General features: G+C 43.0%; 1 protein-coding gene across 1 annotated transcript in view; it reads right to left on the bottom strand.

Moving 5' to 3' along the window:
* The window catches only part of MPPE1 (metallophosphoesterase 1), a 570,187-nt gene that overhangs the window by 352,321 nt on the left and 193,049 nt on the right, over positions 1-24,817 (bottom strand). Inside the window, exon 6 of the mRNA XM_085606071.1 lies at positions 15,152-15,260. Within this exon, the coding sequence (XP_085462197.1) occupies positions 15,152-15,260 (109 nt within the window). The remainder of the gene's footprint in view (positions 1-15,151; positions 15,261-24,817) is intronic.

The following is a 24,817-nucleotide window of genomic DNA, read 5'->3' as shown; positions in this document are numbered from 1 at the left end:
AAGCTTCTGTTTCCAACTAGACAGCTCAGTGTCATTCGCAGGGGACTAGTCTTAAGTTTCTAGATACCCTGGGAGAAAGCTTTAGTGCCTTGATAGTTAGGTACTCTAACTTCACTATACTGGGTGACTTTAACCTACATTTGGAAGCAGAAGACTCCAACTGCAAAAAATTTCAGAGAAACAATAGAAACTTTAGGACTTAAGCAGCTGAAAACGGGTCCAATGCATTGCGCAGGGCTCACTCTGGATGGAATTTGCACCAATTCCACCAACCTCACAGTTGACCCTCCGGTTACTTTAACTTGGTCTGACCACAAGTTCATCCCTTTTGGGATTGGATGTACCATTACACAAACGGTAAAATATTCTGGCCAATTATGCAAATTAACTAGAAGAAAATGGAATAAAATGCAAACGAACCCGAACTTGCATATATTGGCGGAACTGGGCAAACCCACTCTAACAGGGGACCCTTCGCTTGACACAGACATCTTTATCGACTGGATTGCCACACTTGCTAATAATTTAGCACCGGTGGCCGCACCCAGTAGAGCTCCTTGGCAAAAACTCTGCTCCCTGGTACACTTCGCAGCTGAAAGATCTGCAAGGCCAATGTAGAAAACTCGAACGGAAATTGAGGATAAACTATAAAACCGAAGAGCTTATTATTTTTAGATCAGCACTCAAAAATTATCACCATAAAATCAAATTAGAAAAGAAGGCCCATTACACCAATCTCATTAAGCAGGCAGCATCTGATCAAAAAATGATCTTTAAAATTGTAGAATCCTTCACCCACCCTAAGATGCTTGATCACGAAATTACTCCGTCACAAAAACTTTGTGACCAGATCGCTGACTACTTTGATGAAAAGATCAAAGACCTAAAAAAAGATTTTAAGTCAACCGACATATTAGCCATAGAAAGATCTGATTTGGATCTGGAAAACAAACAGGAGATTACGCTCGAACAGTCCAGACAAGCTATACTCGCATGTAAATCAGGTTCTCCTCGTGACCCCTGCCCCCCTAAAACCCTACATGTGCTCATCAACACTATAAATCCAATTATTAATCAAATCATAAACTTCTCTCTTAAGAAAGCAATAGTACCTGAAAATTGGAAAATTGCCTGTTAAACCCCTTAAAAAAACAGCTACCAGACCCAACAACTCTCTCCAATCTTAGACCCATCTCTCTGCTTCCATTGTTTAAGCAAAATAACTGAGAAGTTAGTAAATACGCAACTAAATTATTTTCTCCTACAAACCAACACTCTACACTCCAGGCAATCAGGGTTTAGGTCCGGTCATTGAACAGAGTCAGCGCTGCTACATACAACGGTAACACTAAAATTTGCCCTAGATCCAGGAAAAATGGCAGTGCTGATTCTGTTGGATCTCTCGACCGCATTCAACACTGTCTCCCATGACATCTTGGGAGAGCAGTTAAAAAGAAGCGGTATCCCTTACAAAGCGTTAGCCTGGCTAACATAATTGCTGGAGAACAGGAGACAAATAGTAACACTTGGCAATTACCAATCAACAGAGAAACAGCTGCGCTCTGGTGTTCCCCAGGGCTCAGCCCTGAGCCCAACACTTTTCAATGAATATATGGCGCCCTTACTAGACTTGGTGTCATCCTTTGACATCGAATCTGTATCCTATGCTGATGATACTCAGCTTATCCTAACTCCGGATAAAGCGTCCACAGCGGCAGAAGAGAACTTCCAGCAATGCCTCTCCGCTGTCATTGAGTGGATGAATTCGAACCACCTCAAGTGTAATAGCCAAAAAATGGAGATCATGCTGCTTGGAAAATATAACATATTCACGCCCAAACTGTGGTGGCCGACTGACACAGCGCCCCCTCCGAACACAGTGGATACTGTTAAGAACTTGGGGATCAGATTTGACACTTCATTGTCCTTCCACCAGCAAGCACTCTCGGTGGCCGGCACCTGCTTCTATTGGATACAAATCCTCAAACATCTTTTTGGTCTTCTTCCAGCCACTGCTCGTAAGACCGTTGCAGTGGCCTTAATCTTGTCTCACCTGGACTGCTGTAACAGTCTGTACGCTGGAGCAAAAAAAATAACTCTGAAAAAGCTCCAGACTGTCCAAAACGCAGCGGCCCGACTGGTACTGAAACTGCCAAGGGGGTTCTCAGCCTTGGAGGTTATCCTCCATTGGCTGCCAATACACAAAAGGGTCCTCTTTAAGATCCTAGTAATTACCTTCAGAATGGTCAGACTAACTCGACCCAAATACCTCAGGACGAGAATTAAACCTTATGTTACCCAACTTCCTCTGAGATCCTCCTCTGAATATTTTCTTGCACCTTCCCGCTTTCACCTGACGTCCAGAGGGGGAAAGTCAATGGCTGTCCTTGGAACAAAAGCTTGGAATTACCTGCCCACCCAACTGAGACTTATGCAGTCAGAACCCATGTTTAAGAAAATGTTGAAAACTTAGATTTTCATAGCCCCAGATAGTCTGGTTTTATCTCTCCTCTGACGGTTCGTGGTCAGAGACTACTCTCCTCGATACCCCATTTAACCCGCTTCTCAGCGCCAAGATGCTACTCGGAGTGAAAGCTGTGCTATGTAAATGACTTCATTCATTCATTGGATGGGCTGCATCTTTTCACTACTGCCGCAAGGAATTTTTTTTTTTGTATTTCCATTAGTACTTTATCAAAGTGCATGTTGTGTTTCCTTCATCTTACCCTTGTCCTCTATAGCATCCCCACCGCGTGTGCATTAACACCCCCATTTATCAGTTGCTGCCCATCACATTTGCTAAATTTGTTTGAATCTTTTTTCCAAGAGGACTCCACCACATGCTCTATTTGTTAACTTCCCCACCCCTGCTTGATCATTGCTCTCTTGCACCTCCCCGTTCCGCTATCTGTCCCCCCCCCCCCCGAAGGCTTAGCACCAGCAAAGTGCTAGCAGTTTGCTCACATCTCTTTTTGTGCTCCTGAAAGATTATCTTTTATTTTGACCTTACTGTTATAAAATAGCAGTCGGCCCGGTTTGAACAGTAAAGTAAAATTTCTGAGATGGCTATTAGATAACACGTGCAGACACCTGACCTGCGGCCATATTGGAAAAACCATTCCCAGATGGCCACAGCATGCTTGCATGGCTATGTACTAGCAACCAATTTGACTTTGATACAGAACAGTCAATTAAAAATAAAAGATAAGTGCACGGAAGTGCCAAGCATTTGTAAAGCTAATAGGTCTACTCTCACCTCCTAAAGGTGAGACCTATTGGCTTTGCCAATGCTCGTTTAGAACTGGCAGGAAACATTTATATTATCATATTAAGAAGAGTCTAGGACACTGTTCTGGTACTTTATTTCCTTCCCTTTTTTTTGGAAAATGTTTTTTGTTTTGGCACGGTTTTGTACTTCTTGTGATACTGTCAACACAACCAGCATAGAAGAGCCTGGTATTTTTGCACTTTACCCCAGGAGCACAGGTATGGTTAGTTTCTGACGATTGGAACTCAAGATAATTCCATAGTTTCAGTGAGTTACACTACCCGATCAAAGTGCTAACTATTTAGTATTTTATGCTGATCTACTACATATAACAGATCATTTACCCATGCAATTACACCCATGTGGTACTATCGCGATCTTAATGATCCAACAGCTATTACTGAGCCGGATCAAGGATGGCCTCAGTGACTAGGATCGACTGGGATATATATATATATATATATATATATATATATATATATATATATATACACATATATATATATATATATATATATATATCCACCACAATTTTTCCTTGATTTGGGGTCGCGATCATTGCAGATAAGCATTCCGCTTCATTCAACCAAAGGCGTGCAGCTTCCCTTTCCTTCGTGTCGTCCCTGGCCTTACGCGTTTCGAATTCTTTTCATTCTCATCAGAGGCCCGTGCAGCGATCCTTTTCAGTCTCTTTCTAAAACCCAATGGAGGGTGAGGAATTGGTCCCATACTGCGTACAGCATCAACACCCACTGGAGGGTTAAAAAATTCAAAGTGAAAGGACTACATTTCCCAGAGTGCTCAACAAATGAATTATTATTAGGCACACCTGAAGCCAAATGAACGCTATATAAACTCAAGCTGGGTAATGTGGTCGGACTGAAAAGGATCGCTGCACGGGCCTCTGATGAGAATTAAAAGAATTCGAAACGCGTAAGGCCAGGGACGACACGAAGGAAAGGGAAGCTGCACGCCTTTGGTTGAATGAAGCGGAATGCTTATCTGCAATGATCGCGACCCCAAATCAAGGAAAAATTGTGGTGGATATATAAGCGCCATTTCCTGGCCGTGTGGGATAACGCATCACCGGTACCCAATGCCGGACCCGGAAGAAACAAACTCCTTTGTTTTCTTTAATCGGGCATTGCAGATCCGGAATTACAGACATGCAGAGTCTCTTTCTAAAACCCAATGGAGGGTGAGGAATTGGTCCCATACTGCGTACAGCATCAACACCCACTGGAGGGTTAAAAAATTCAAAGTGAAAGGACTACATTTCCCAGAGTGCTCAACAAATGAATTATTATTAGGCACACCTGAAGCCAAATGAACGCTATATAAACTCAAGCTGGGTAATGTGGTCGGACTGAAAAGGATCGCTGCACGGGCCTCTGATGAGAATTAAAAGAATTCGAAACGCGTAAGGCCAGGGACGACACGAAGGAAAGGGAAGCTGCACGCCTTTGGTTGAATGAAGCGGAATGCTTATCTGCAATGATCGCGACCCCAAATCAAGGAAAAATTGTGGTGGATATATAAGCGGCATTTCCTGGCCGCGTGGGATAACGCATCACCGGTACCCAATGCCGGACCCGGAAGAAACAAACTCCTTTGTTTTCTTTAATCGGGCATTGCAGATCCGGAATTACAGACATGCAGAGTCTCTTTCTAAAACCCAATGGAGGGTGAGGAATTGGTCCCATACTGCGTACAGCATCAACACCCACTGGAGGGTTAAAAAATTCAAAGTGAAAGGACTACATTTCCCAGAGTGCTCAACAAATGAATTATTATTAGGCACACCTGAAGCCAAATGAACGCTATATAAACTCAAGCTGGGTAATGTGGTCGGACTGAAAAGGATCGCTGCACGGGCCTCTGATGAGAATTAAAAGAATTCGAAACGCGTAAGGCCAGGGACGACACGAAGGAAAGGGAAGCTGCACGCCTTTGGTTGAATGAAGCGGAATGCTTATCTGCAATGATCGCGACCCCAAATCAAGGAAAAATTGTGGTGGATATATATATATATATATATATTCACTTAAAAAACCATAGGTTTCACACAAGTTATAGTTAGCTGTACATTTCACTCGTAAAAAACCAATGAAATTCCACGTTATAGTTAGATCAGGTAACTATAACTTGCGCGCCCACAATAAACTGCTGATGACGTCACATATTACATCACTCATGACATGGTCAGTGACATCACTCATCACATCAATGATGACATCTCAAATGACACATTGTGGATTGCGGTCGCGCAAGTTATAGTTACCTGATCTAACTATAACGTGGAATTTCATTGGTTTTTTACGAGTGAAATGTACAGCTAACTATAACTTGTGTGAAACCTATGGTTTTTTAAGTGAATTTGCAAGGTTTTTTAAATGCTAATTCCTAACTATAACGTGTGTGAAACCTATGGTTTTTTCAGTGAATTTGTACGTTTTTTTAAATGCTAAGTTACCACCGTGCGTGCGTGCGCTGTGGGCACTCGGTGCGCTTCGCGCACCGAGCGCCCACCTTGCGCATTTCGTACCGTGCACGCCACGCCATTTTTTTCTCCCTTGGGGGTCCTTAGATTTATATATTTTTTTACCGTACGCGTACCGTAAGCTTACCGTACGCGCACTCCGCGATTTTTAAAAAAAATTATTACATTTATTTTTCATACTTTTTGGTCCTTTGTGAACCCCCTGACGAACGCTAGGGGGTCTGCAACTCTCTTCGTTGCCCCCTTTTCATGTTATCAACCTTTGTTTTTCAGTGCGAGAGACAGAAAATGGCGGCCGATACTTCCTGGTTTTGACCGATTCGAATGTTTACTTTGATCTAAAAACCAATCAGAATCGCGCTCGCGCACGTCACGGTACGCGTACGGTAAGCTTACCGTAAGCGCACGGAGCGCGCTTACAGATATATATATTGATTTAAATGCTATTTTCTTAGAAACTACTGAACAGATTTACACCAGACCTACAAAAGGCACTTCCTTGACCTGCGGACTACCTCTCTGCCAAATTACAAGTAATTCTGTTCAGCCGTTCGGGCTGTAGCTGTGTCTAAAGGTCCTATGGAAAAATGCATGGGGAAAAGGCGTTTTGGGACCCCCCTTTTTTCTCAGCCCCCGCTTGACGAATCACCCCGAGACTTTCAGGGTAGGAGCGGAGCGTAGCGCCCCATTAGTTTTGAAAATTTCGCGAGGATTCGTCGACCGGCGCCAAAGTTATTCCAAATAGAATGTTGCGGATTTCCTATGGAAACAGGGTCCTAACTATAAATATCTACTGGCGACCGCCAGTAGATAATATATATATATATATATAATCAGAGTTGCAAACCTGCGGATAATAAGGAAGGGCTTTTACTTTCAGTTCAAGCTCTGTCTACCAAAAGTGCAACTTCAAGGACCATCAGCACTCCTTTGGTTCGAGTCTCATCCTGACTGAGTGTGGTAGCTGGAGTTTAACACCTTGATGCCAATGGCATTTAGGAAAAGAATGACATTCAGCGTGTCACTTGATAACTGCTTAAGATGAACTATAATTTGGAGACAGGTTTTTGACTTTCCCAAGCTCTGTGTATAAGAAATGTGCGTGCACAGAAAGGTCAAATATATCTGTTTATAGGAGTAATTACATTGCTAACCATTCATAGAGCACTTGCTAAAAAGTTTTTATTACTACCCAAAAGAGCCCCGTTAGCAACCTTAAAATAACATAAGATTTAGAAAAAAACAGCAAGGTTCTACACATAAGACTTGCAGATTGCATGCAGCTATTTGATGCTGTTTCATAACTCACTGAGGTATATTATAAAGAACAGTACACACACAGGGGTGGCCACGCCCACTAAGGCGGGAGAATAACCATTTAAAAGTCGTTTAAAAGTCGTGTTGAAAAAATGCCAGTTTCATTCCTCGTTAGTCCGTGATCCTTTGAAGAAGTGCTCCTCAAGCACGAAACGCGTCAGGAGGGACTTATTTTGTGCAACGATGTCTGTGACTGTGTTTGCCTTTGCACAATAAAACGATGGCAGAAGAAATACTTACCTGTGGTGGTCCTCTCTCTACAGGCAACTTTGCGGTTTGATGTTTAGCGGCCCCGCCTGAGCCGCGAGAGTGACCCTGCTGCGCCCAGCGCAGTCCTGCTGAAGTGCCAATCTACATTTCGGCGTTCTGGACAGGAAGTGCTTTTGTGCGATGTAAGCGGCAACCCAGAAACCTACATGCTGTATTGCATACCCACTTGGGATTTACAAACAGTATTGAGGATTGAAGTCTGGCGACTCACTGAAGCAAGATTCAACACTACAGCTACCATCGGCCACAGGGGTGGCCACACCCACTAAGGCGGGAGAATAACCATTTAAAAGTCGTGTTGAAAAAATGCCAGTTTCATTCCTCGTTTGTCCGTGATCCTTTGAAGAAGTGCTCCTCAAGCACGAAACGCGTCAGGAGGGACTTATTTTGTGCAACGATGTCTGTGACTGTGTTTGCCTTTGCACAATAAAACGATGGCAGAAGAAATACTTACCTGTGGTGGTCCTCTCTCTACAGGCAACTTTGCGGTTTGATGTTTAGCGGCCCCGCCTGAGCCGCGAGAGTGACCCTGCTGCGCCCAGCGCAGTCCTGCTGAAGTGCCAATCTACATTTCGGCGTTCTGGACAGGAAGTGCTTTTGTGCGATGTAAGCGGCAACCCAGAAACCTACATGCCGTATTGCATACCCACTTGGGATTTACAAACAGTATTGAGGATTGAAGTCTGGCGACTCACTGAAGCAAGATTCAACACTACAGCTACCATCGGCCACAGGGGTGGCCACGCCCACTAAGGCGGGAGAATAACCATTTAAAAGTCGTGTTGAAAAAATGCCAGTTTCATTCCTCGTTAGTCCGTGATCCTTTGAAGAAGTGCTCCTCAAGCACGAAACGCGTCAGGAGGGACTTATTTTGTGCAACGATGTCTGTGACTGTGTTTGCCATTGCACAATACAACGATGGCAGAAGAAATACTTACCTGTGGTGGTCCTCTCTCTCAGGCAACTTTGCGGTTTGATGTTTAGCGGCCCCGCCTGAGCCGCGAGAGTGACCCTGCTGCGCCCAGCGCAGTCCTGCTGAAGTGCCAATCTACATTTCGGCGTTCTGGACAGGAAGTGCTTTTGTGCGATGTAAGCGGCAACCCAGAAACCTACATGCCGTATTGCATACCCACTTGGGATTTACAAACAGTATTGAGGATTGAAGTCTGGCGACTCACTGAAGCAAGATTCAACACTACAGCTACCATCGGCCACAGGGGTGGCCACGCCCACTAAGGCGGGAGAATAACCATTTAAAAGTCGTGTTGAAAAAATGCCAGTTTCATTCCTCGTTAGTCCGTGATCCTTTGAAGAAGTGCTCCTCAAGCACGAAACGCGTCAGGAGGGACTTATTTTGTGCAACGATGTCTGTGACTGTGTTTGCCTTTGCACAATAAAACGATGGCAGAAGAAATACTTACCTGTGGTGGTCCTCTCTCTACAGGCAACTTTGCGGTTTGATATATATATATATATATATATATATATATATATATACACATATATACATATATATATATATATATATTCACTTAAAAAACCATAGGTTTCACACAAGTTATAGTTAGCTGTACATTTCACTCGTAAAAAACCAATGAAATTCCACGTTATAGTTAGATCAGGTAACTATAACTTGCGCGCCCACAATAAACTGCTGATGACGTCACATATTACATCATTCATGACATGGTCAGTGACATCACTCATCACATCAATGATGACATCTCAAATGACACATTGTGGATTGCGGTCGCGCAAGTTATAGTTACCTGATCTAACTATAACGTGGAATTTCATTGGTTTTTTACGAGTGAAATGTACAGCTAACTATAACTTGTGTGAAACCTATGGTTTTTTAAGTGAATTTGCAAGGTTTTTTAAATGCTAATTCCTAACTATAACGTGTGTGAAACCTATGTTTTTTTCAGTGAATTTGTACGGTTTTTTAAATGCTAAGTTATCTATTTATTGTAAATTTTTGCGCGCACCGTGCGCTTCGCGCACCGTGCGCGCGCTGTGCACCTTGCGCATTTCGTACCGTGCACGCCACGCCATTTTTTACAAAATATCAATTGTTTTTTTCTCCCTTGGGTGTCCTTAGATTTATATATTAAATGTGATTGTTATTTTTTTTTTTTTTTTTATTTTTTTTTACCGTACGCGTACCGTAAGCTTACCGTACGCGCACTCCGCGATTTTTTAAAAAAATTATTAAATTTATTTTTCATACTTTTTGGTCCTTTGTGAACCCCCCGACGAACGCTAGGGGGTCTGCAACTCTCTTCGTTGCCCCCTTTTCATGTTATCAACCTTTGTTTTTCAGTGCGAGAGACAGAAAATGGCGGCCGATACTTCCTGGTTTTGACCGATTCGAATGTTTACTTTGATCTAACAACCAATCAGAATCGCGCTCGCGCACGTCACCGTACGCGTACGGTAAGCTTACCGTAAGCGCACGGAGCACGCTTACAGATATATATATTGATTTAAATGCTATTTTCTCAGAAACTACTGAACAGATTTACACCAGATCTACAAAAGGCACTTCCTTGACCTGCGGACTACCTCTCTGCCAAATTACAAGTAATTATGTTCAGCCGTTCGGGCTGTAGCTGTGTCTAAAGGTCCTATGGAAAAATGCATGGGGAAAACGCGTTTTGGGACCCCCCTTTTTTCTCAGCCCCCGCTTGACGAATCACCCCGAGACTTTCAGGGTAGGAGCGGAGCGTAGCGCCCCATTAGTTTTGAAAATTTCGCGAGGATTCGTCGACCGGCGCCAAAGTTATTCCAAATAGAATGTTGCGGATTTCCTATGGAAACAGGGTCCTAACTATATCTATCTACTGGCGACCGCCAGTAGATAATATATATATATATATATATATATATATATATATATATATATAATCAGAGTTGCAAACCTGCGGATAATAAGGAAGGGCTTTTACTTTCAGTTCAAGCTCTGTCTACCAAAAGTGCAACTTCAAGGACCATCAGCACTCCTTTGGTTCGAGTCTCATCCTGACTGAGTGTGGTAGCTGGAGTTTAACACCTTGATGCCAATGGCATTTAGGAAAAGAATGACATTCAGCGTGTCACTTGATAACTGCTTAAGATGAACTATAATTTGGAGACAGGTTTTTGACTTTCCCAAGCTCTGTGTATAAGAAATGTGCGTGCACAGAAAGGTCAAATATATCTGTTTATAGGAGTAATTACATTGCTAACCATTCATAGAGCACTTGCTAAAAAGTTTTTATTACTACCCAAAAGAGCCCCGTTAGCAACCTTAAAATAACATAAGATTTAGAAAAAAACAGCAAGGTTCTACACATAAGACTTGCAGATTGCATGCAGCTATTTGATGCTGTTTCATAACTCACTGAGCTATATTATAAAGAACAGTACAATAAGAGCAGTCAAAACCCATTTGGGGTTGCGTGTGTTACCATCTGGAGGGCACTTGGACTGGCAGTTCAAGCTGGACTATTTCTATTGGAGCACGACCACGACTGATTTGCATAAGGCAGTTGTCTTTCTAGAACAGCACAGAAGGTGAAAAACAATGGCCTGGAATGCAGCCCTGAGCAATCGCCAGTGGATGAGATTGATTCAAGCACTCCTTTCATCACCTTGTTGTTTTTACAGATGATGCACTAAGTGCAGCTGGTTTGAAGAGATGTGGGTCCCTTGCTCACTGTGCCATAGGACTCAAGCTAGGTTTCACTGATGAGACCTAAGTAGCTAGAAACTGGCCTGGGGTACTTGTGTTCCCATCTGGGGGGACCTTGACTGGTAGCTCAGGCTGAACTGTTTGTATTGGAGCCGCATCAAGCCTGATTTGAAAGCGGCGGGTTTCGGTCTAGAATGGTAAAATCGGCAAAAAACAATGGTCTGGAATGCAGCCCGATCAATTGCCATTGGCTGCGATTAATTCAAGCATTCCATCCATCCACCTTTCTGTTTTTGCAAGGCAATATCTGGCACCAGAAAAAAGGAAGGAGAGCTGAGGCTCTGTTATTATCATACACCAACTGAAGTCCAGCAGATGGGAGGCATGCAAGGGCTCCCCAGCAGAACAAAGGAGCAATGAGACTGTAATGCTCAGGTATGAGAAATAGAAAGTAGGCTCTGCAGCTGGGGGCACAGATACCCTGATAGAAAAAGAATACGAGGTAGGATGAGAAACGAAAAAAGCAAAACGAAAAAAAACTATTTTGGGGAAAGAAATAAACCTTTTTTGTTCCATGAAAATGGTAAACTTCTGTGAGGTGTTATTGGGCTTCCTCACTTTGAAGTATAATGTATTTTGGTGAAATGTATATTTTCAGAAACTGCCAAGCTACAAAATGACTGCCTTTCTGAAATATAAAGATGATAGTTGTTCAATTGTTTAGTTTCAGAGACTTCTTGCTAACTAAGGTTAATTAGTACCAGAGGGCGCTCACTGCTATGTTTATTTGATGACTTGCATGGAGGTATTTCAGCATCTATGTTGATAACGATTTTTTTTTTACATTATCACTGCAGCTGTCTGAGCCCTAAGCATTTCAGACTGGTGTAAACTATATGGGGTCAGATCACATAAACTAAGGGCAATTGAGCAGTAACTTTGCTTTATGGGCTTTTATATTCTGTCAAGCTCTACTATGTGTATCCAATGATTGTGAGGTTTGCATAACTTATTTTTGCCCTGCTTCTGACACCTTTAGTGCTAGTTAGGAGATATTACTGTTAATGAACTTTGAAGGGGCTAAACGGGTACATTAAAGTGAAAAAATACCATGAATAAACAGACTTTCTTAGCAGTCTGTAAAACATACTACTTTTTAGTTAAAATTTAGAGGTCAAAAATTGAAAAAGCCATTGTTTCGGTACCATCTGTTTAATGGGGAACATGAGTCCCAACACCCCAGTAGTAAAGTCTTACTTAGCCCATAATAAAAGCATTGGAATACTTAATTAGTGCCTGCGTTATAATCTCAAGACTTGTAAACCGTTTATGTTAAAGATTGTGTTGTAAAATGCATAATTCGACACTGTGTTCTTGAAAAAAGTTACGGGAATTTGGGGGGCAGAATCCCGAGAGGTCTTATGATGGGTTCCGGGATTCCCCTAGATTACCCAACCGTGGTTCACCAGGTCGCGTGGGGCTGTTAACGGGCAGTCACCCTGGTCTTGCGTAGAGCTCCATATGTATAGAGGTTTCCCCTGCAGTGACTCCATAGCTTCCGCCATATACAGTCAGTGATGGACTTGACAGGATGGTTCAACTGTGGCTGTCTGGTGATGGGTGATTTATATCTTAATGAGACCTTCTTCTCCTTCGCCGACTCAAGGGAATGCTTTCAAATCCCACAATACGCAAAAATATCACGCACAGCCCGCAAATCATGTATCTCTTTTCCTGAAGAACCTCGTACTTTGTTGGTAATCCTCGACCCAGGCTCCTTCAGGGGTCTGATTTCCCGCCTAAATGGGGTTCTGAAGGCAGACCTTAGAGTTGACGTTTCCCGGGTCCAGGACAGGTGGTCAACGGACCTACCATTACCTCTTACTGAGGGGGAATGGAAACAAGCATTTGCACAGGTTCGAGAGGTGGCCAGCAATACTCGCTTTAAATTCACGCAATTCCGCTCCCTGCACCACACATACCTGACCCCACACAGTTTAGCACAGTTTAACGTGGCATGTTCGCCAGCTTGTCCCCGCTGTGGCGTTGAGCCTGTGATGTTTGCGCATATGACATGGGATTGTACCCGACTTTGGGTCTACTGGTCAGGTGTACTAGGGACGCAGCGGGAAGCCACAGGTATTCAGGTTGAGGCAACGGTCAAGCATGGTCTTCTCGGGGTTCTACTGGTTCCCAACCTGGACCCGAATGCAACACAAATTTACACTACTGGGACTTGTGTTAGCCAAATGCTGCATCGCTATCCATTGGACGCACCCTGCACCCCCTAGGCCGACTAGATAGAGAGCCCATATGCGCGAACGGGGTGTAGCAGAAGAGCGACATTTACACTTAGTTCGCACTGACGAGAATGCTGAACGGGATCTGGAGATGTGGGGGTGTCATGCTGGGGAAGCTACAGATGGTCGAGCAACCGGGCGGGGACACGGATGCCCCATCCCAGACAGGGAGCTCCGGAGCTCAATCGCAGACGATACCTGATGCCCTGTTCGATTAACTATCGCCGGCTGGTGGAAACGGACAGATGTGTGTATTGAGAACAGCTGGTTGACCTCTGTGGATTAGGGTAGGACGAGCTGGGTGATTGCAAGACTCCCCCACCACCCCTCTGGGGGAGATAGTCTTCGTGAAAGCATGACGAAGAGGTTAAAACTCCAACAAATCTGTGTCATCGGATGGCGATGGATTGGAACAGATGTCTCACGGCGTGGCCTCATCAACATGTTACTCAGGGAACTATGAGTCCATCCGGAGGGAGGGACAAGATGGACTCTGACATATGTTTAGCCTTTCAATGTCTCGTAGGTATATATGGAATATATCACCTCTGCCAATTGCTGCCTAGGTTTTCTCTTCTTTCTTATATTCTTGATTAACTGTTTTGTGTGTCATTGCCAACTGTTTACCTTATCGGGGATGTACAGCGCTCACTGCATTTTCAAATGTACTTCAGGATGTCATTTGGGGTCCAAACCTCGGATTGTCCAGGGGGCATCACAGATCCAGAGAGGGTGCCTAAATCCATGAATTGTACTTTGAATCGACATCATTCGTGCATGATGTGTTTACGTGCGATAAAAATGTGTTCTGATGGCTGTATACTCCGAAATAAAAACAAGTTGGAAAACAACATCAATCAGATCCTTTTAGTTCCACAGAGTGTAATATGTTGTACTTAGAGAGGACAACTCTTCTGGCTCCATAAATATTTCTCTCCTTTCCCTTTTGTGTTATATAGCTTCTTTTCTACCACCATTTGATTTCGGTATGATCTCTTCCTTTAAGATCAAGATGGTACATTCAGCACTTCACAAAACTGCTACATAGACAAACCTTTATTTTGTGTTTCATATTAAGCGGTCTTAAAATCTGAAATAAATACTGGTAATTAAGTTATTTCTCCTGTGTTTCCACATATATCGTGAGTTATCCAAACTTATTTGTATCAATGGAACCTATGGTCTGCAGTAAGAACAACACATACACATATTGAGGGCTTATAAACTGAACTAGCCGAGAGCATTTCCACAACCGAACACTGAAACCAGATGTAATGCATCTTGCCCCACTCAAGAAACCTCTTCAGATGGATGGTCAAAGATGTACTGCAAAGATTAGGTTTGTTTTCGAAATTCTTGTTTTATCTCCCACCTTAACCTTGAGCTAATGTAAATAGTTTCTTTGACAGATGACTAGTTTAGGTCCAAAATAAGTAATATTTGGTCTGTCCTACAGTATGATCTATCTTTCCTCCATCCTCTGATATACATTTTCAATCTCTATTGTAGAATGTCGCTGCTAATGCAGGTCCCTTTTGTCTCCAAAGCACTTACCCTCCAAGAGAACTTCATAGGCAATGAATGTCAAGAACATTTAGGCAGCCAAAGGCCTTTCTTAAAATACAATCAAAAACAGACTTTTGTAGGCAGTGAATTGTCTTTCCCTCCAAGAAATCTGTGGTGCTTTGAACAATGTGGTGGAAAACAGCGCATGACCTAAGTCTTTGAATGTTCATAAAAAAATACACACTCTGTATGTGTACCTGGAGTATCAGTTAACTGTTAGAGATAGTTAAAATCTACAGTGGAATACAGAATTTTACCTTTCTTGAACAATTCAGGGTGAGAGATAGTTCACGGAGCTCAGCTTCAGCTGACTTGCATACAGGGCAGCCATCTCCCTCCAAGGTCACACTGTTCACAAGGACAAAGCTGGGGAAAAATTGGATTATTAAGACACATTCAATGGTTGTGGTTAAGCTTCAAAGTAATGTTTATATTCAGGCCACTCCCAGGATGGAGATGAAATCTAGAAGAATTCTAGAAGCCTGTACATACTCACAAGGTTTTGAAAATGTGTTGAAACAAACACATTCCAACAGTAATTGCTAGAACAAAATTGAGTTTGAGTTATTTTGTCACAAATACATGCCTAATGGAATATCGCTGAGGTACAACAGAAACACTAGTTTATGACCTAGAAACAAAACCGACTGACTGAAATAAGTAGCAAGGCTGTATGCAAATTTTGAAGGCTGATATAGGCAATAGAAGCCAGACCACCAAACCTAGAGTAGTCGTATTACTCTGGGTGGGTACATTTTTCTTACTCTTCCTTCTAACTACAATTTAGGAATGTGATCTGTTGTCTACGTTTCTGCTCTTGGAATGTGGGGATCTGGGTTCTAATCCAACCTTTTGAGCTTGGCCACTTATGTGAATCTATAATATATATATTTTTCCAATTAAGTGTCCTTTTTTGACGTATACATGTTGGCTATTTAGGTATGATTGACAAATATAAAATCCACATTTATTCATGTCATTATTCATTGCAATGTGATAATCAAGTCTGCTTTAAAATATTCTTGTTATTTTTTTCTAAGTCGAATTTTCTGCTCCAGTGAATGTTTTAAGCAATGAACAAGGTTTCATAGAAGTTGATAACTTAATTTTTTGCTTATTGTTTTTAAATAATGACCACAGTTTAGCAGAAAGTATAGTATTGGAACGTTTGAGATATTCCTCAGTGAAGGAGCACCTAAGTAGTAAGGTGTAAAAAGCCCCAATAGATTGGGCTAGTAATATAGGAGCCCTTTTGTTTCTTTAGTGGAGGCCGATAAGCCCACCAAGCGAAGGCTAAATGTGCCTCCCGATAGCCTTTTGTTTCTTTAGAGGAAACTATATTGGAAGGGAGAGCAAAAAACGTCGGTCCCTCGCCCTTTGGGCAAACCCTCTCCCACTCCCTCTGACCCAGTAGTGTTTGGGTCACACGTGGTAAATGGGCTTATCAGCCTGCCTGTCAAAGCAGCTGAAAACAGCACATGCTACTTTTTGTTGAACATTGATCCTACTGTTTAGAAGAGGTATAGGGGTATAGGGGAATTAACCATCTTTGAAACTCAAAGTAGGCCCCTTTCCTTTTGGTTTAGCTACTTAGCAATATAAGTGGGGCTTGGGTTGGAGATATTAATATAAAGAAAACTTTATGCTATAATCAATATGTTACAATATTATCTGTTATTTACTCTATTGGTAAATTTTCCTGACACTATTTTGCAGAATTTTTGAATAGTTACTCTTCATATTGTATGCGCTAGGAAAGGATTTTGATTTTAAAAACAAATCTTTAAAATATAGCCTTGATTGGTTTCCTATGGTTTTTGAGTGTGCCTTCATTGACGAAAGCAGGTTTGAGTTCCACAAATTATTGCTATATCTCATAGGATTGAACATTACACAAAACGCACCTCACTCAGGTAGTGCTTAGGTGGTAGTTGAGTCATTTCAGTCCAACGGGCTTTCTATCTCGTGATGGCACACTGACAAAGTCCTTAGTGCTAGGGACCAGTAAGTCTATTTCTGGGACGTGTGCTGGAAAGTCCAGAAAATGTATAAAATCTATGCATATTGCTTTATACCCCTACAATGTGTTAGTTAGGAAAGGCCCTATTTACAATTATTTAAAACTCATAATATTGCTCCATTTCTCACCAATCACATTTACCACTGGTTTATACAACCATTCTGACAACTTTGGTATAATTTCCCACCTCATTATTAAGTACAGTCTTTCAGATAGAGACGCTTAGTTTATAAACATAATGTCTGAAATAATGTATGAACATAACTTAGGATTTTCAGCTCTCTTCACTGCCAACTCCTGGGAATTTACAAAGTAGGGATCATTATGATGATGGTTAAGGTTTAGCCCAAGCAGGACATCACATGAACAGATTTCAGATCATTCTGCTTACACCGAGCATCTGAACGTAGCGTGGTTCAACACTGCAGGTCTCCTAAAATACGGATTTGTTTCTGGAAGGTCCCCAAAGTTGAGCTGCACTTATACGAGTGAATTGCTTTAGTAAGGAACAGTAATGTGTCCTTGAAAGACTGTAATTATAGGGCAACATATTGAAAATAAAGGGCCTGATTTAGACTTTGGCAAATAGGATACTATGTTGCAAATGTGACGGATATACCGTCCACCGCATTACAAATGTAAGAGCATATATGTAATTTTAATACAGTAGACGGATTATTCATTATGTATGTGATAGAGTATCAAATCTGCCAAAGTATATTTCGGGCTATCAATTCAAATGGGAACAGAACACTGCCTGCTTTTAGCAGGTTTTATGTATTTATACATATTTCTAAAGTTTAACCTCAGCAGCAGAGCTCTGTAAAAGCAACCACAGAGAACAATCAAAGAATTGGGGCAAAACTGTGAAAACAAGGTAATGCTGAGGCCAAGTGTTTGGTGCAATTTGAAGGAGTTTGTTTTAAGAGATTTTGTGAATTTTCAGGAAGTGTGTGTAACAAACTCCTTGCCGCAAGTATTAAAACAAGTCCATCTCATCAGCATGTTCGTACCAATAAAGGTCCAATACTTGAACAGCAAGATATGTTGTATTACTGTAATGTCATTATTGTTTTGTGTGCTTTACACCCATGGCAGTAAGGAGTTTCACTATATGGCTCATTTGTTTTGGGCTAATTCTGGTGAATTCATTGCTGTTTCCCTATTCTAGCAGGTGCAAATTCTAGAAGATGCTTGAGGGCACTGCCTTCCTAGATAGCACCTCTATTTAAAAAGGTTTTTTTCTTTCACCTTCACTTGCTATTCATGTTTGGTTTTGAGAGGAGCTGCCACATCGAGGAGCCAAACACCCAAGAGGTTTTCTTGATTTTAGAGATCTGTTCCGATTTTCCTACAGATCAAGGCTGCAGGTGTTTCCTGACAACGCACTCTCTAACTGCGTGCTTTCAGTCCCCGCTCACCTTCTTCTGGCGGTCTTACGAGGTACCGCCTTCAGGTTCTCAAGCAGAAATTCTTCTGGCAAATTGGGGAAAAACAGCACTCCAGTAAGGTGGCGAGGTGGGGGGCACATTTAGGCCTGCATTAGTGGTTGGTGAAGGTAGGTCAACCAACTATAGCATGAGAGGCACTTTGGGAATTAACTCCTAGTTCCCCCTAAGTATAGTGGCGGCTCCTACGCTAAGGCGGGGGAGCATCGACTCACTGCTTTTTAGCAGTGAAATAAAGGAAAAATTAAAATGATAATAACTTGACATTATCATTTTATTTGTTCCTGCTGTGGCAGCTCTGCAGGGTGGGGCTGCTCTGCTCTCAGATCAGGGGAGGGGAGTGGTAGGCACACTCTGTAAGTGTGCATGAATGTTTGGCCGGCCGTCTAATCATTTATGGGCACTTATGGGCACTGTATTGCAGCCTGGGTGGAGAACATGCCCAGGCTCCCACTGCCTGTCAGACCAAAATGCTGCTTTGCTGCATTGTGATTGGCTATGGGAAGCCTGGGTGTGATTCCTGTTCCGGCTGGATCAAGGGACGATGAGGAGAGGCGCAGTGAAGAAGCGGCAAGTAGGTAAATTGTTTATTTATTTTTTTACACTTGCTGACCCCCGTCACCCCCGCCCCGCCTCTCCCGATCCTTGCCTGCCGCCACTGCCTCAGTAGAGATTTGTCTTAGTGTATATCGGATTGTTTTGGGAACTCGCAATGAAACTTGAAAATAACTGTTACAGCTTTTGGTTCAGGAATATCAAGAACTTTGAGTTTTTTAACATAAAGAACTATACTTCTTTGTGAAAGTAGAACTAAGGATTGCTGACCAACCTTTTTCCTTCCAGGTCTCCTTCGCTGCAGTACCCACCCCAACTTCCCTTCCCCCGATTTGGCCACATCGATACCCTAGTGACATATAAAACTTGTTAGACCTGGCATTTAAATCAGTGCTGCCAAAAGGAGGGTATCTTGAGAGCATTGCTTCCGAGGAACCAGGCCTGACAGTATGAGAGAGTCCAACAGCATCTGAAAATGAATTCCAAATCATAGGGGCATGGCATGCAAAATATTAGTTGGCCCTCAGAATGTTTTAAGCCATTAAGTTGAATTACCAGTTGCAACTCAAAGTACTAGTAGCATGGTTAAAGGTGCAGAGGGAAGGTCTTCTTTGTTGGCTTATCTAAGATATACTTGTAAAACGTTCCTTTCAGTGATCCATAGTGATCAGAAAGCTCATCTCTGTCAGGAATGTCCACTTATTCACACTGTGCGAGTCAATCAATCAATCAATACGGGGTTTATAAAGCATGGAACTCACCCGTGAGGGTCTCAAGGCGCTGGGGGGTTGGGAGGGGGGTGCAGCTCCAGATCAGTCGAATAGCCAGGTCTTGAGGAACTTCTTGAAGGTGTGCAGAGTGGGGGAGCATCTGATGCTGACTGGGGAGACCGCAACAGAGAAATTGGCACTCAGCACTTTCGCCCGAGCCCCTGCCCTGAATCGCAAGCACCCAGCACTTTCCACACGGTCCCTGGAGGGACGATTAAGCGACGGCGGCGGTCCCGCAGCGCGGGAGACCGCAACAGAGAAATTGGCACTCAGCACTTTCGCCCGAGCCCCTGCCCTGAATCGCAAGCACCCAGCACTTTCCACACGGTCCCTGGAGGGACGATAAAGCGACGGCGGCAGTCCCGCAGCGCGGGACGCGCGCGGGCGTGCCTGGGCGAAGACCGGGCCAAGACGGGCCCGTCTTAGCCCGTCATAGACCGAAGTAGACTGGGCTGGGCCACGGCATTTGAGCCTGTAAGGTACTGTGGAAGTGGGTTATCGCTGTCATTACTGTTTGATATTGTGCTCCTTGTTCTCGACGATTTGACTATACCCGGTCCTCCAGCTGTATCCTGCATCCACGGAAGTAGACCCACGCCATTTAGGTCAAACTGTGTAATTATGGGCAAAAGAAAGGCACAAACTGCTCCTCAAAATATTAACAACAGGCAGCCTAATACACAAACGCGCTCACGCCAGACACTACTCACTTACTTGACAGGGGCAGTGGGAGTAATCGAGCAGCAGATTCTAACTGTAGAGGAGTCATTGAGCACGGCTAATTTAGAACCGGCTACAAACCCAATAGCTGATGACAGTACACAGGGGTGCCTTGATTTACCAATTGAAAGTTCGCCATTAAAAACTAATGGGCCTAGTGTGGATATATCAGGTCATATTACAGGAAGTGACCATGATCAGGAAGGACAACCACCTCCCAAGCGAGCCAGAAATCCTGCTTCCATTCCTAAAACAACGGGGACCCTAGGTGCACTACCGGCGATACCTCAACTTAAAACACGAAAAAAGGTCTACAAAACGTGTTTATCGCTAGTCTCGCAGAAACCAGGGGATAGGGGTAAACATGTAGTCACCCCGAACACTCATATTGAAAAGGAGGTGACCAAGACTAACGATAAACTGGATTCCCTGAATATCTATCTTAGAGCAACATTAGATAACTTATCAAGCAGAATTGGGAAGCTGGAAGATCTAGTACTTACCAGTCTTAGCAAAACACAGCAACTCTTCGAGGATTTATTAGATGTGCATAAGCGCAAGAAAGTATCAAGTGACAATAGAGAGAATTGTCAAACTGCTGGTATATTACCCATCAGTAATAATGAACAGACCAGAGGCTTATTACGTAGACCAGAGAACAACTTTACCTCCAATCAAGAGGCCCATCTTAGTACTCACCCTCTAGTCCCGCCCGTATCTATAAAGCCCCCTGGCTCCAATCTTAGCTCTATTAGCATTGGGCAGGGCATTGAAGGTGATCAACGAAACAACAATCCGGATCTACCGCCCGCAGCCACCCCCTACGTAGTCGTGCTAACAAACGTACCGAGTCCACAGAAGGGGAGCCCGGAATCATGGGAGAATCTAAGAAATAAATCACTACACTGGCTAGGCTCTAGGGCAGGACTCACAGAAAGGCTGTATGATGACTTTAAGATGGCCAGAAGGGCCCCGTGGACTGGCAAAGGCCAGAAGATCATGAGGGGGGACTGTGTGATGTTGACATTTAAATCTCCAAAATTAGTCCGTGAAATACTGAACAGAGCTGGGTCTCGTACCATCTTTACCCATGGCATTAACCTGGTACCATTAGGCTTTTTTTTACCACCCAGACAGTATTAATAAATTTACCCACTCCAGGGAAGTACCAACCCCGGGTCCTACGAGTCAGTTCAATGTCCCTGTTCATAACCGATTTGAAACATTCTCTAACCTTGACCTAGTTGATTGACAACAAATGGTGGAACCTTGCTGTACAGTTACAACTAATACTATGGATCGGGCGCCCAGTATGAGTCATCTTGACCTGCCACTTATTAATATATTAGACGAGCCTCTTGAACCGGAAAGACCCGGCCCAGAGCGGGAAACGGAGGCCATCAGCACACTGGAGGGAATCCCTAGCCCAAAACAAAACATCTGTTACTCTCAGCCATATGTTCAAAATGCCGGGATAAATGACACTGGAAGAGACCCAGAGGATAGGAGCCAAATACTATTCTGGAACATTGCAGGATTAAAATCCAAGGAAGATAATACTCTGTGGATTGAGTTTATTAACAATTTTAACATTATTAATCTACAAGAAACTTGGATGAAAGATCCTCTACACATCAGTGGTTACAAAACATTCCACACGCCAGCTATTGCAACTACATCTGGCAGAGCCAAGGGGGGGCTGTGCACATATGTTTCACACTATCTCATCGTTGGAAAAATTTATAACCACTGAACCTCATTATCACATAGTGATCTTTCACGTGGATAGAACTTTTTGTTTGGTAATTGTGAACTTTTATAACAATTTGATACCTGCTCTGGTTACAGACACTCTGAGATCACTGAGCTGTTCTATACACACTTTAATTACCCGATTAAAGAAGGAGGTCTTTGTGATTTGGGGTGGGGATTTTAACTCCCCCGTTTGTAAATATACTGGTGAAGATGTCTGTGGACTAACGTACGGAAATGGGGAAAGCTTTGTTCATTTTCCGCACACATTATATGGGGACTCCTTGAATAACATAATGTTCACTTTTGATTTAGGGTTTGCTAATAGTTTATGTTCCCCCACGATTCCTTTTACCCCTACTTTTAACGCACGAGGTTCAACATCTACAATAGATTTTATTCTATCCTCATGCAGATATTCCCCCTGTATCAATAACTTTATGACACATGAGATAGCCCTAAGTGATCACTTCCCCCTTAGCGTAGACGTTACCATGCTCAAACAGAGCACAAATGCTGGACTAATAGCCGCTGACAACGTTAACCATATTGTTGGGATTAGGCAAAATGGCTTTGCACTAAAATGGGCCAATGTAGACACCAATGAACTCATTCTAAAAATTGTTCTTAACTGCAAAAGCATGCTTTTGACATGCTTAGATGAAAGTACACCTAGCAAGGAGATTAGGGAAAATTTCCTGGCTATTTCAAAATATATAAATGAGTCACTTTTTGTCAAAAAGACCAGGACCTCGACAAGAAAACAAGGGTGGTTTAATGCTGAATGCAGAAAAGCATACACTAACCTTAAAAACTGTATTCATGCCCCCGACAAAAATACTGAACATATCAGGGAGGCAAGACGCAATTATAAAACTGCCCTGAAAGATAGTAAGTCTATCCTAAAACAAAATACATGGCGGGCTCTACGCGATGCTGCTGATAGCCGCGATTTTTCTGCCTTTTGGAAAGTGGTGAATTCCCCTTTCATGGCAAATAAGGAACTGGCAGTTATGGAGATTGCCATCTCCGAACCTGAATGGGTAAAACATTATTCTAATTTATATAAAAACCCGATATTAGAGGACCAACATTGCGCATTTAATACAGTGGGTACAACACATGATTATAAAATGAACTTTACCCTAAACGAGATTACTGTAGCAATTAATTCTAGTCCTGCTGGTAAAGTCCCAGGCCCAGATGGTATTCCCATGGACCTTTTTAAATCAAACGTGGCATTATGGGGTCCACTCCTAACTCAGGTCTCTAATGCATGTAACAACAGTGTTTTTTTACCAACTTGGTACGAATCTGTGATCGTACCAATTTTTAAGAAGGGAGACAGATCGAACCCAGCTTGCTCCCGCCCGATATCGCTGCTGGATTAAACTGCTACGATTATCGGGCGGGTTCTATTGAACAGACTGCAGATCTGGGCTGATGAACAAGATATCATTAGTGACCTACAATATGGGTTCTGTGAGGGTCTGGGCACAGTTGAACAGGGATTAAATCTGCATATTTTAATGGACAAGTATATAAGGGTAAAAAAGGGCAGACTTTTTATGACTTTTGTGGATTTGACGGCAGCTTTCGACTGTGTTATACATGATAAGCTGTGGGTGATTTTAGAAGGGCTGGGTGTAGACTTATTAATTATCACTTTTTTAAGGGAACTTTATTCTGGAGCAAGGGAAAAGGTGAGATATGGGAGGGGTGGAGAATGCACAAGCCACTTTGGAATTGGGAGAGGGGTGCGGCAGGGCTGTGTCCTTGCCCCATTTCTCTTCACTTTGTATATAAATGGTCTGGAATCCATTTTAATTAAAGAGTGCAGGGACCTACCCAATGCGGGCAAGCGACCTATCCCTGCACTCTTGTATGTAGATGATGCAGTCTTAATGGCCCGCACACCACTTGCACTTCAAGGGGTTGTTAATTCATTTACTAGCTTTATGTCCAATTTGGGACTCTCAATAAACTGCTCCAAAACGTACACAATGAACTGTGGGGCAGGGACAAACAAGAGGGTCAAAACTGTATATATTAACGCCAGTCCAATAGAGCACACTAAAACATTTTCTTATTTAGGGATTTTGTTCGACAGGACAGGGAGCTGGACCGAGGTGATTAAAACTAGGCGCCTGTTGTTTGCTAGGGCATTAGCGGCCCTGTCAAACTTCACCCGCAAACTAGGTAAGCGCCCACCGGTTGAACTTTTATACATCTACAATGCCAAATGTGTGTCTATTGCTACATATGGAGCGGGTGTATGGGGCTACGCAGACATAAAGGTCATGCAGACCGTGGAAAACATGTTTTTGAAGTTTCTTCTGGCAGTGCCCCAAAGCAGCTCAAATTATATATCCCATATGGAACTGGGTATTCCATATCTAGATGACATCATTAAGACCCAACCTGTTCTTCTTTGGCACAGAATTTGGCTGTCAGACGAAACTGGTTTTAACTGCTACTTACTGACTGACGTATTGCAGTCTGAGGGTGTTAAATCTATTAGGTGGCTGGAGTACGTGAAAAGGTTTTTGTCAGACATAGGTCATCCTGAATACTACACAAATCCCAGTTTGATGCGTAGCATATCCAGGAAAGACCTCAAGGCTTGCTGTATGGACTTTTTGGGCGAAAACAGAACAG

The sequence above is a fragment of the Triturus cristatus genome, chromosome 5_1, assembly GCF_964204655.1.
Source record: "Triturus cristatus chromosome 5_1, aTriCri1.1, whole genome shotgun sequence".
In the NCBI taxonomy this organism is placed as follows: Eukaryota; Metazoa; Chordata; class Amphibia; order Caudata; family Salamandridae; genus Triturus; species Triturus cristatus.
This window is presented reverse-complemented; position numbering and strand designations above follow the sequence as displayed.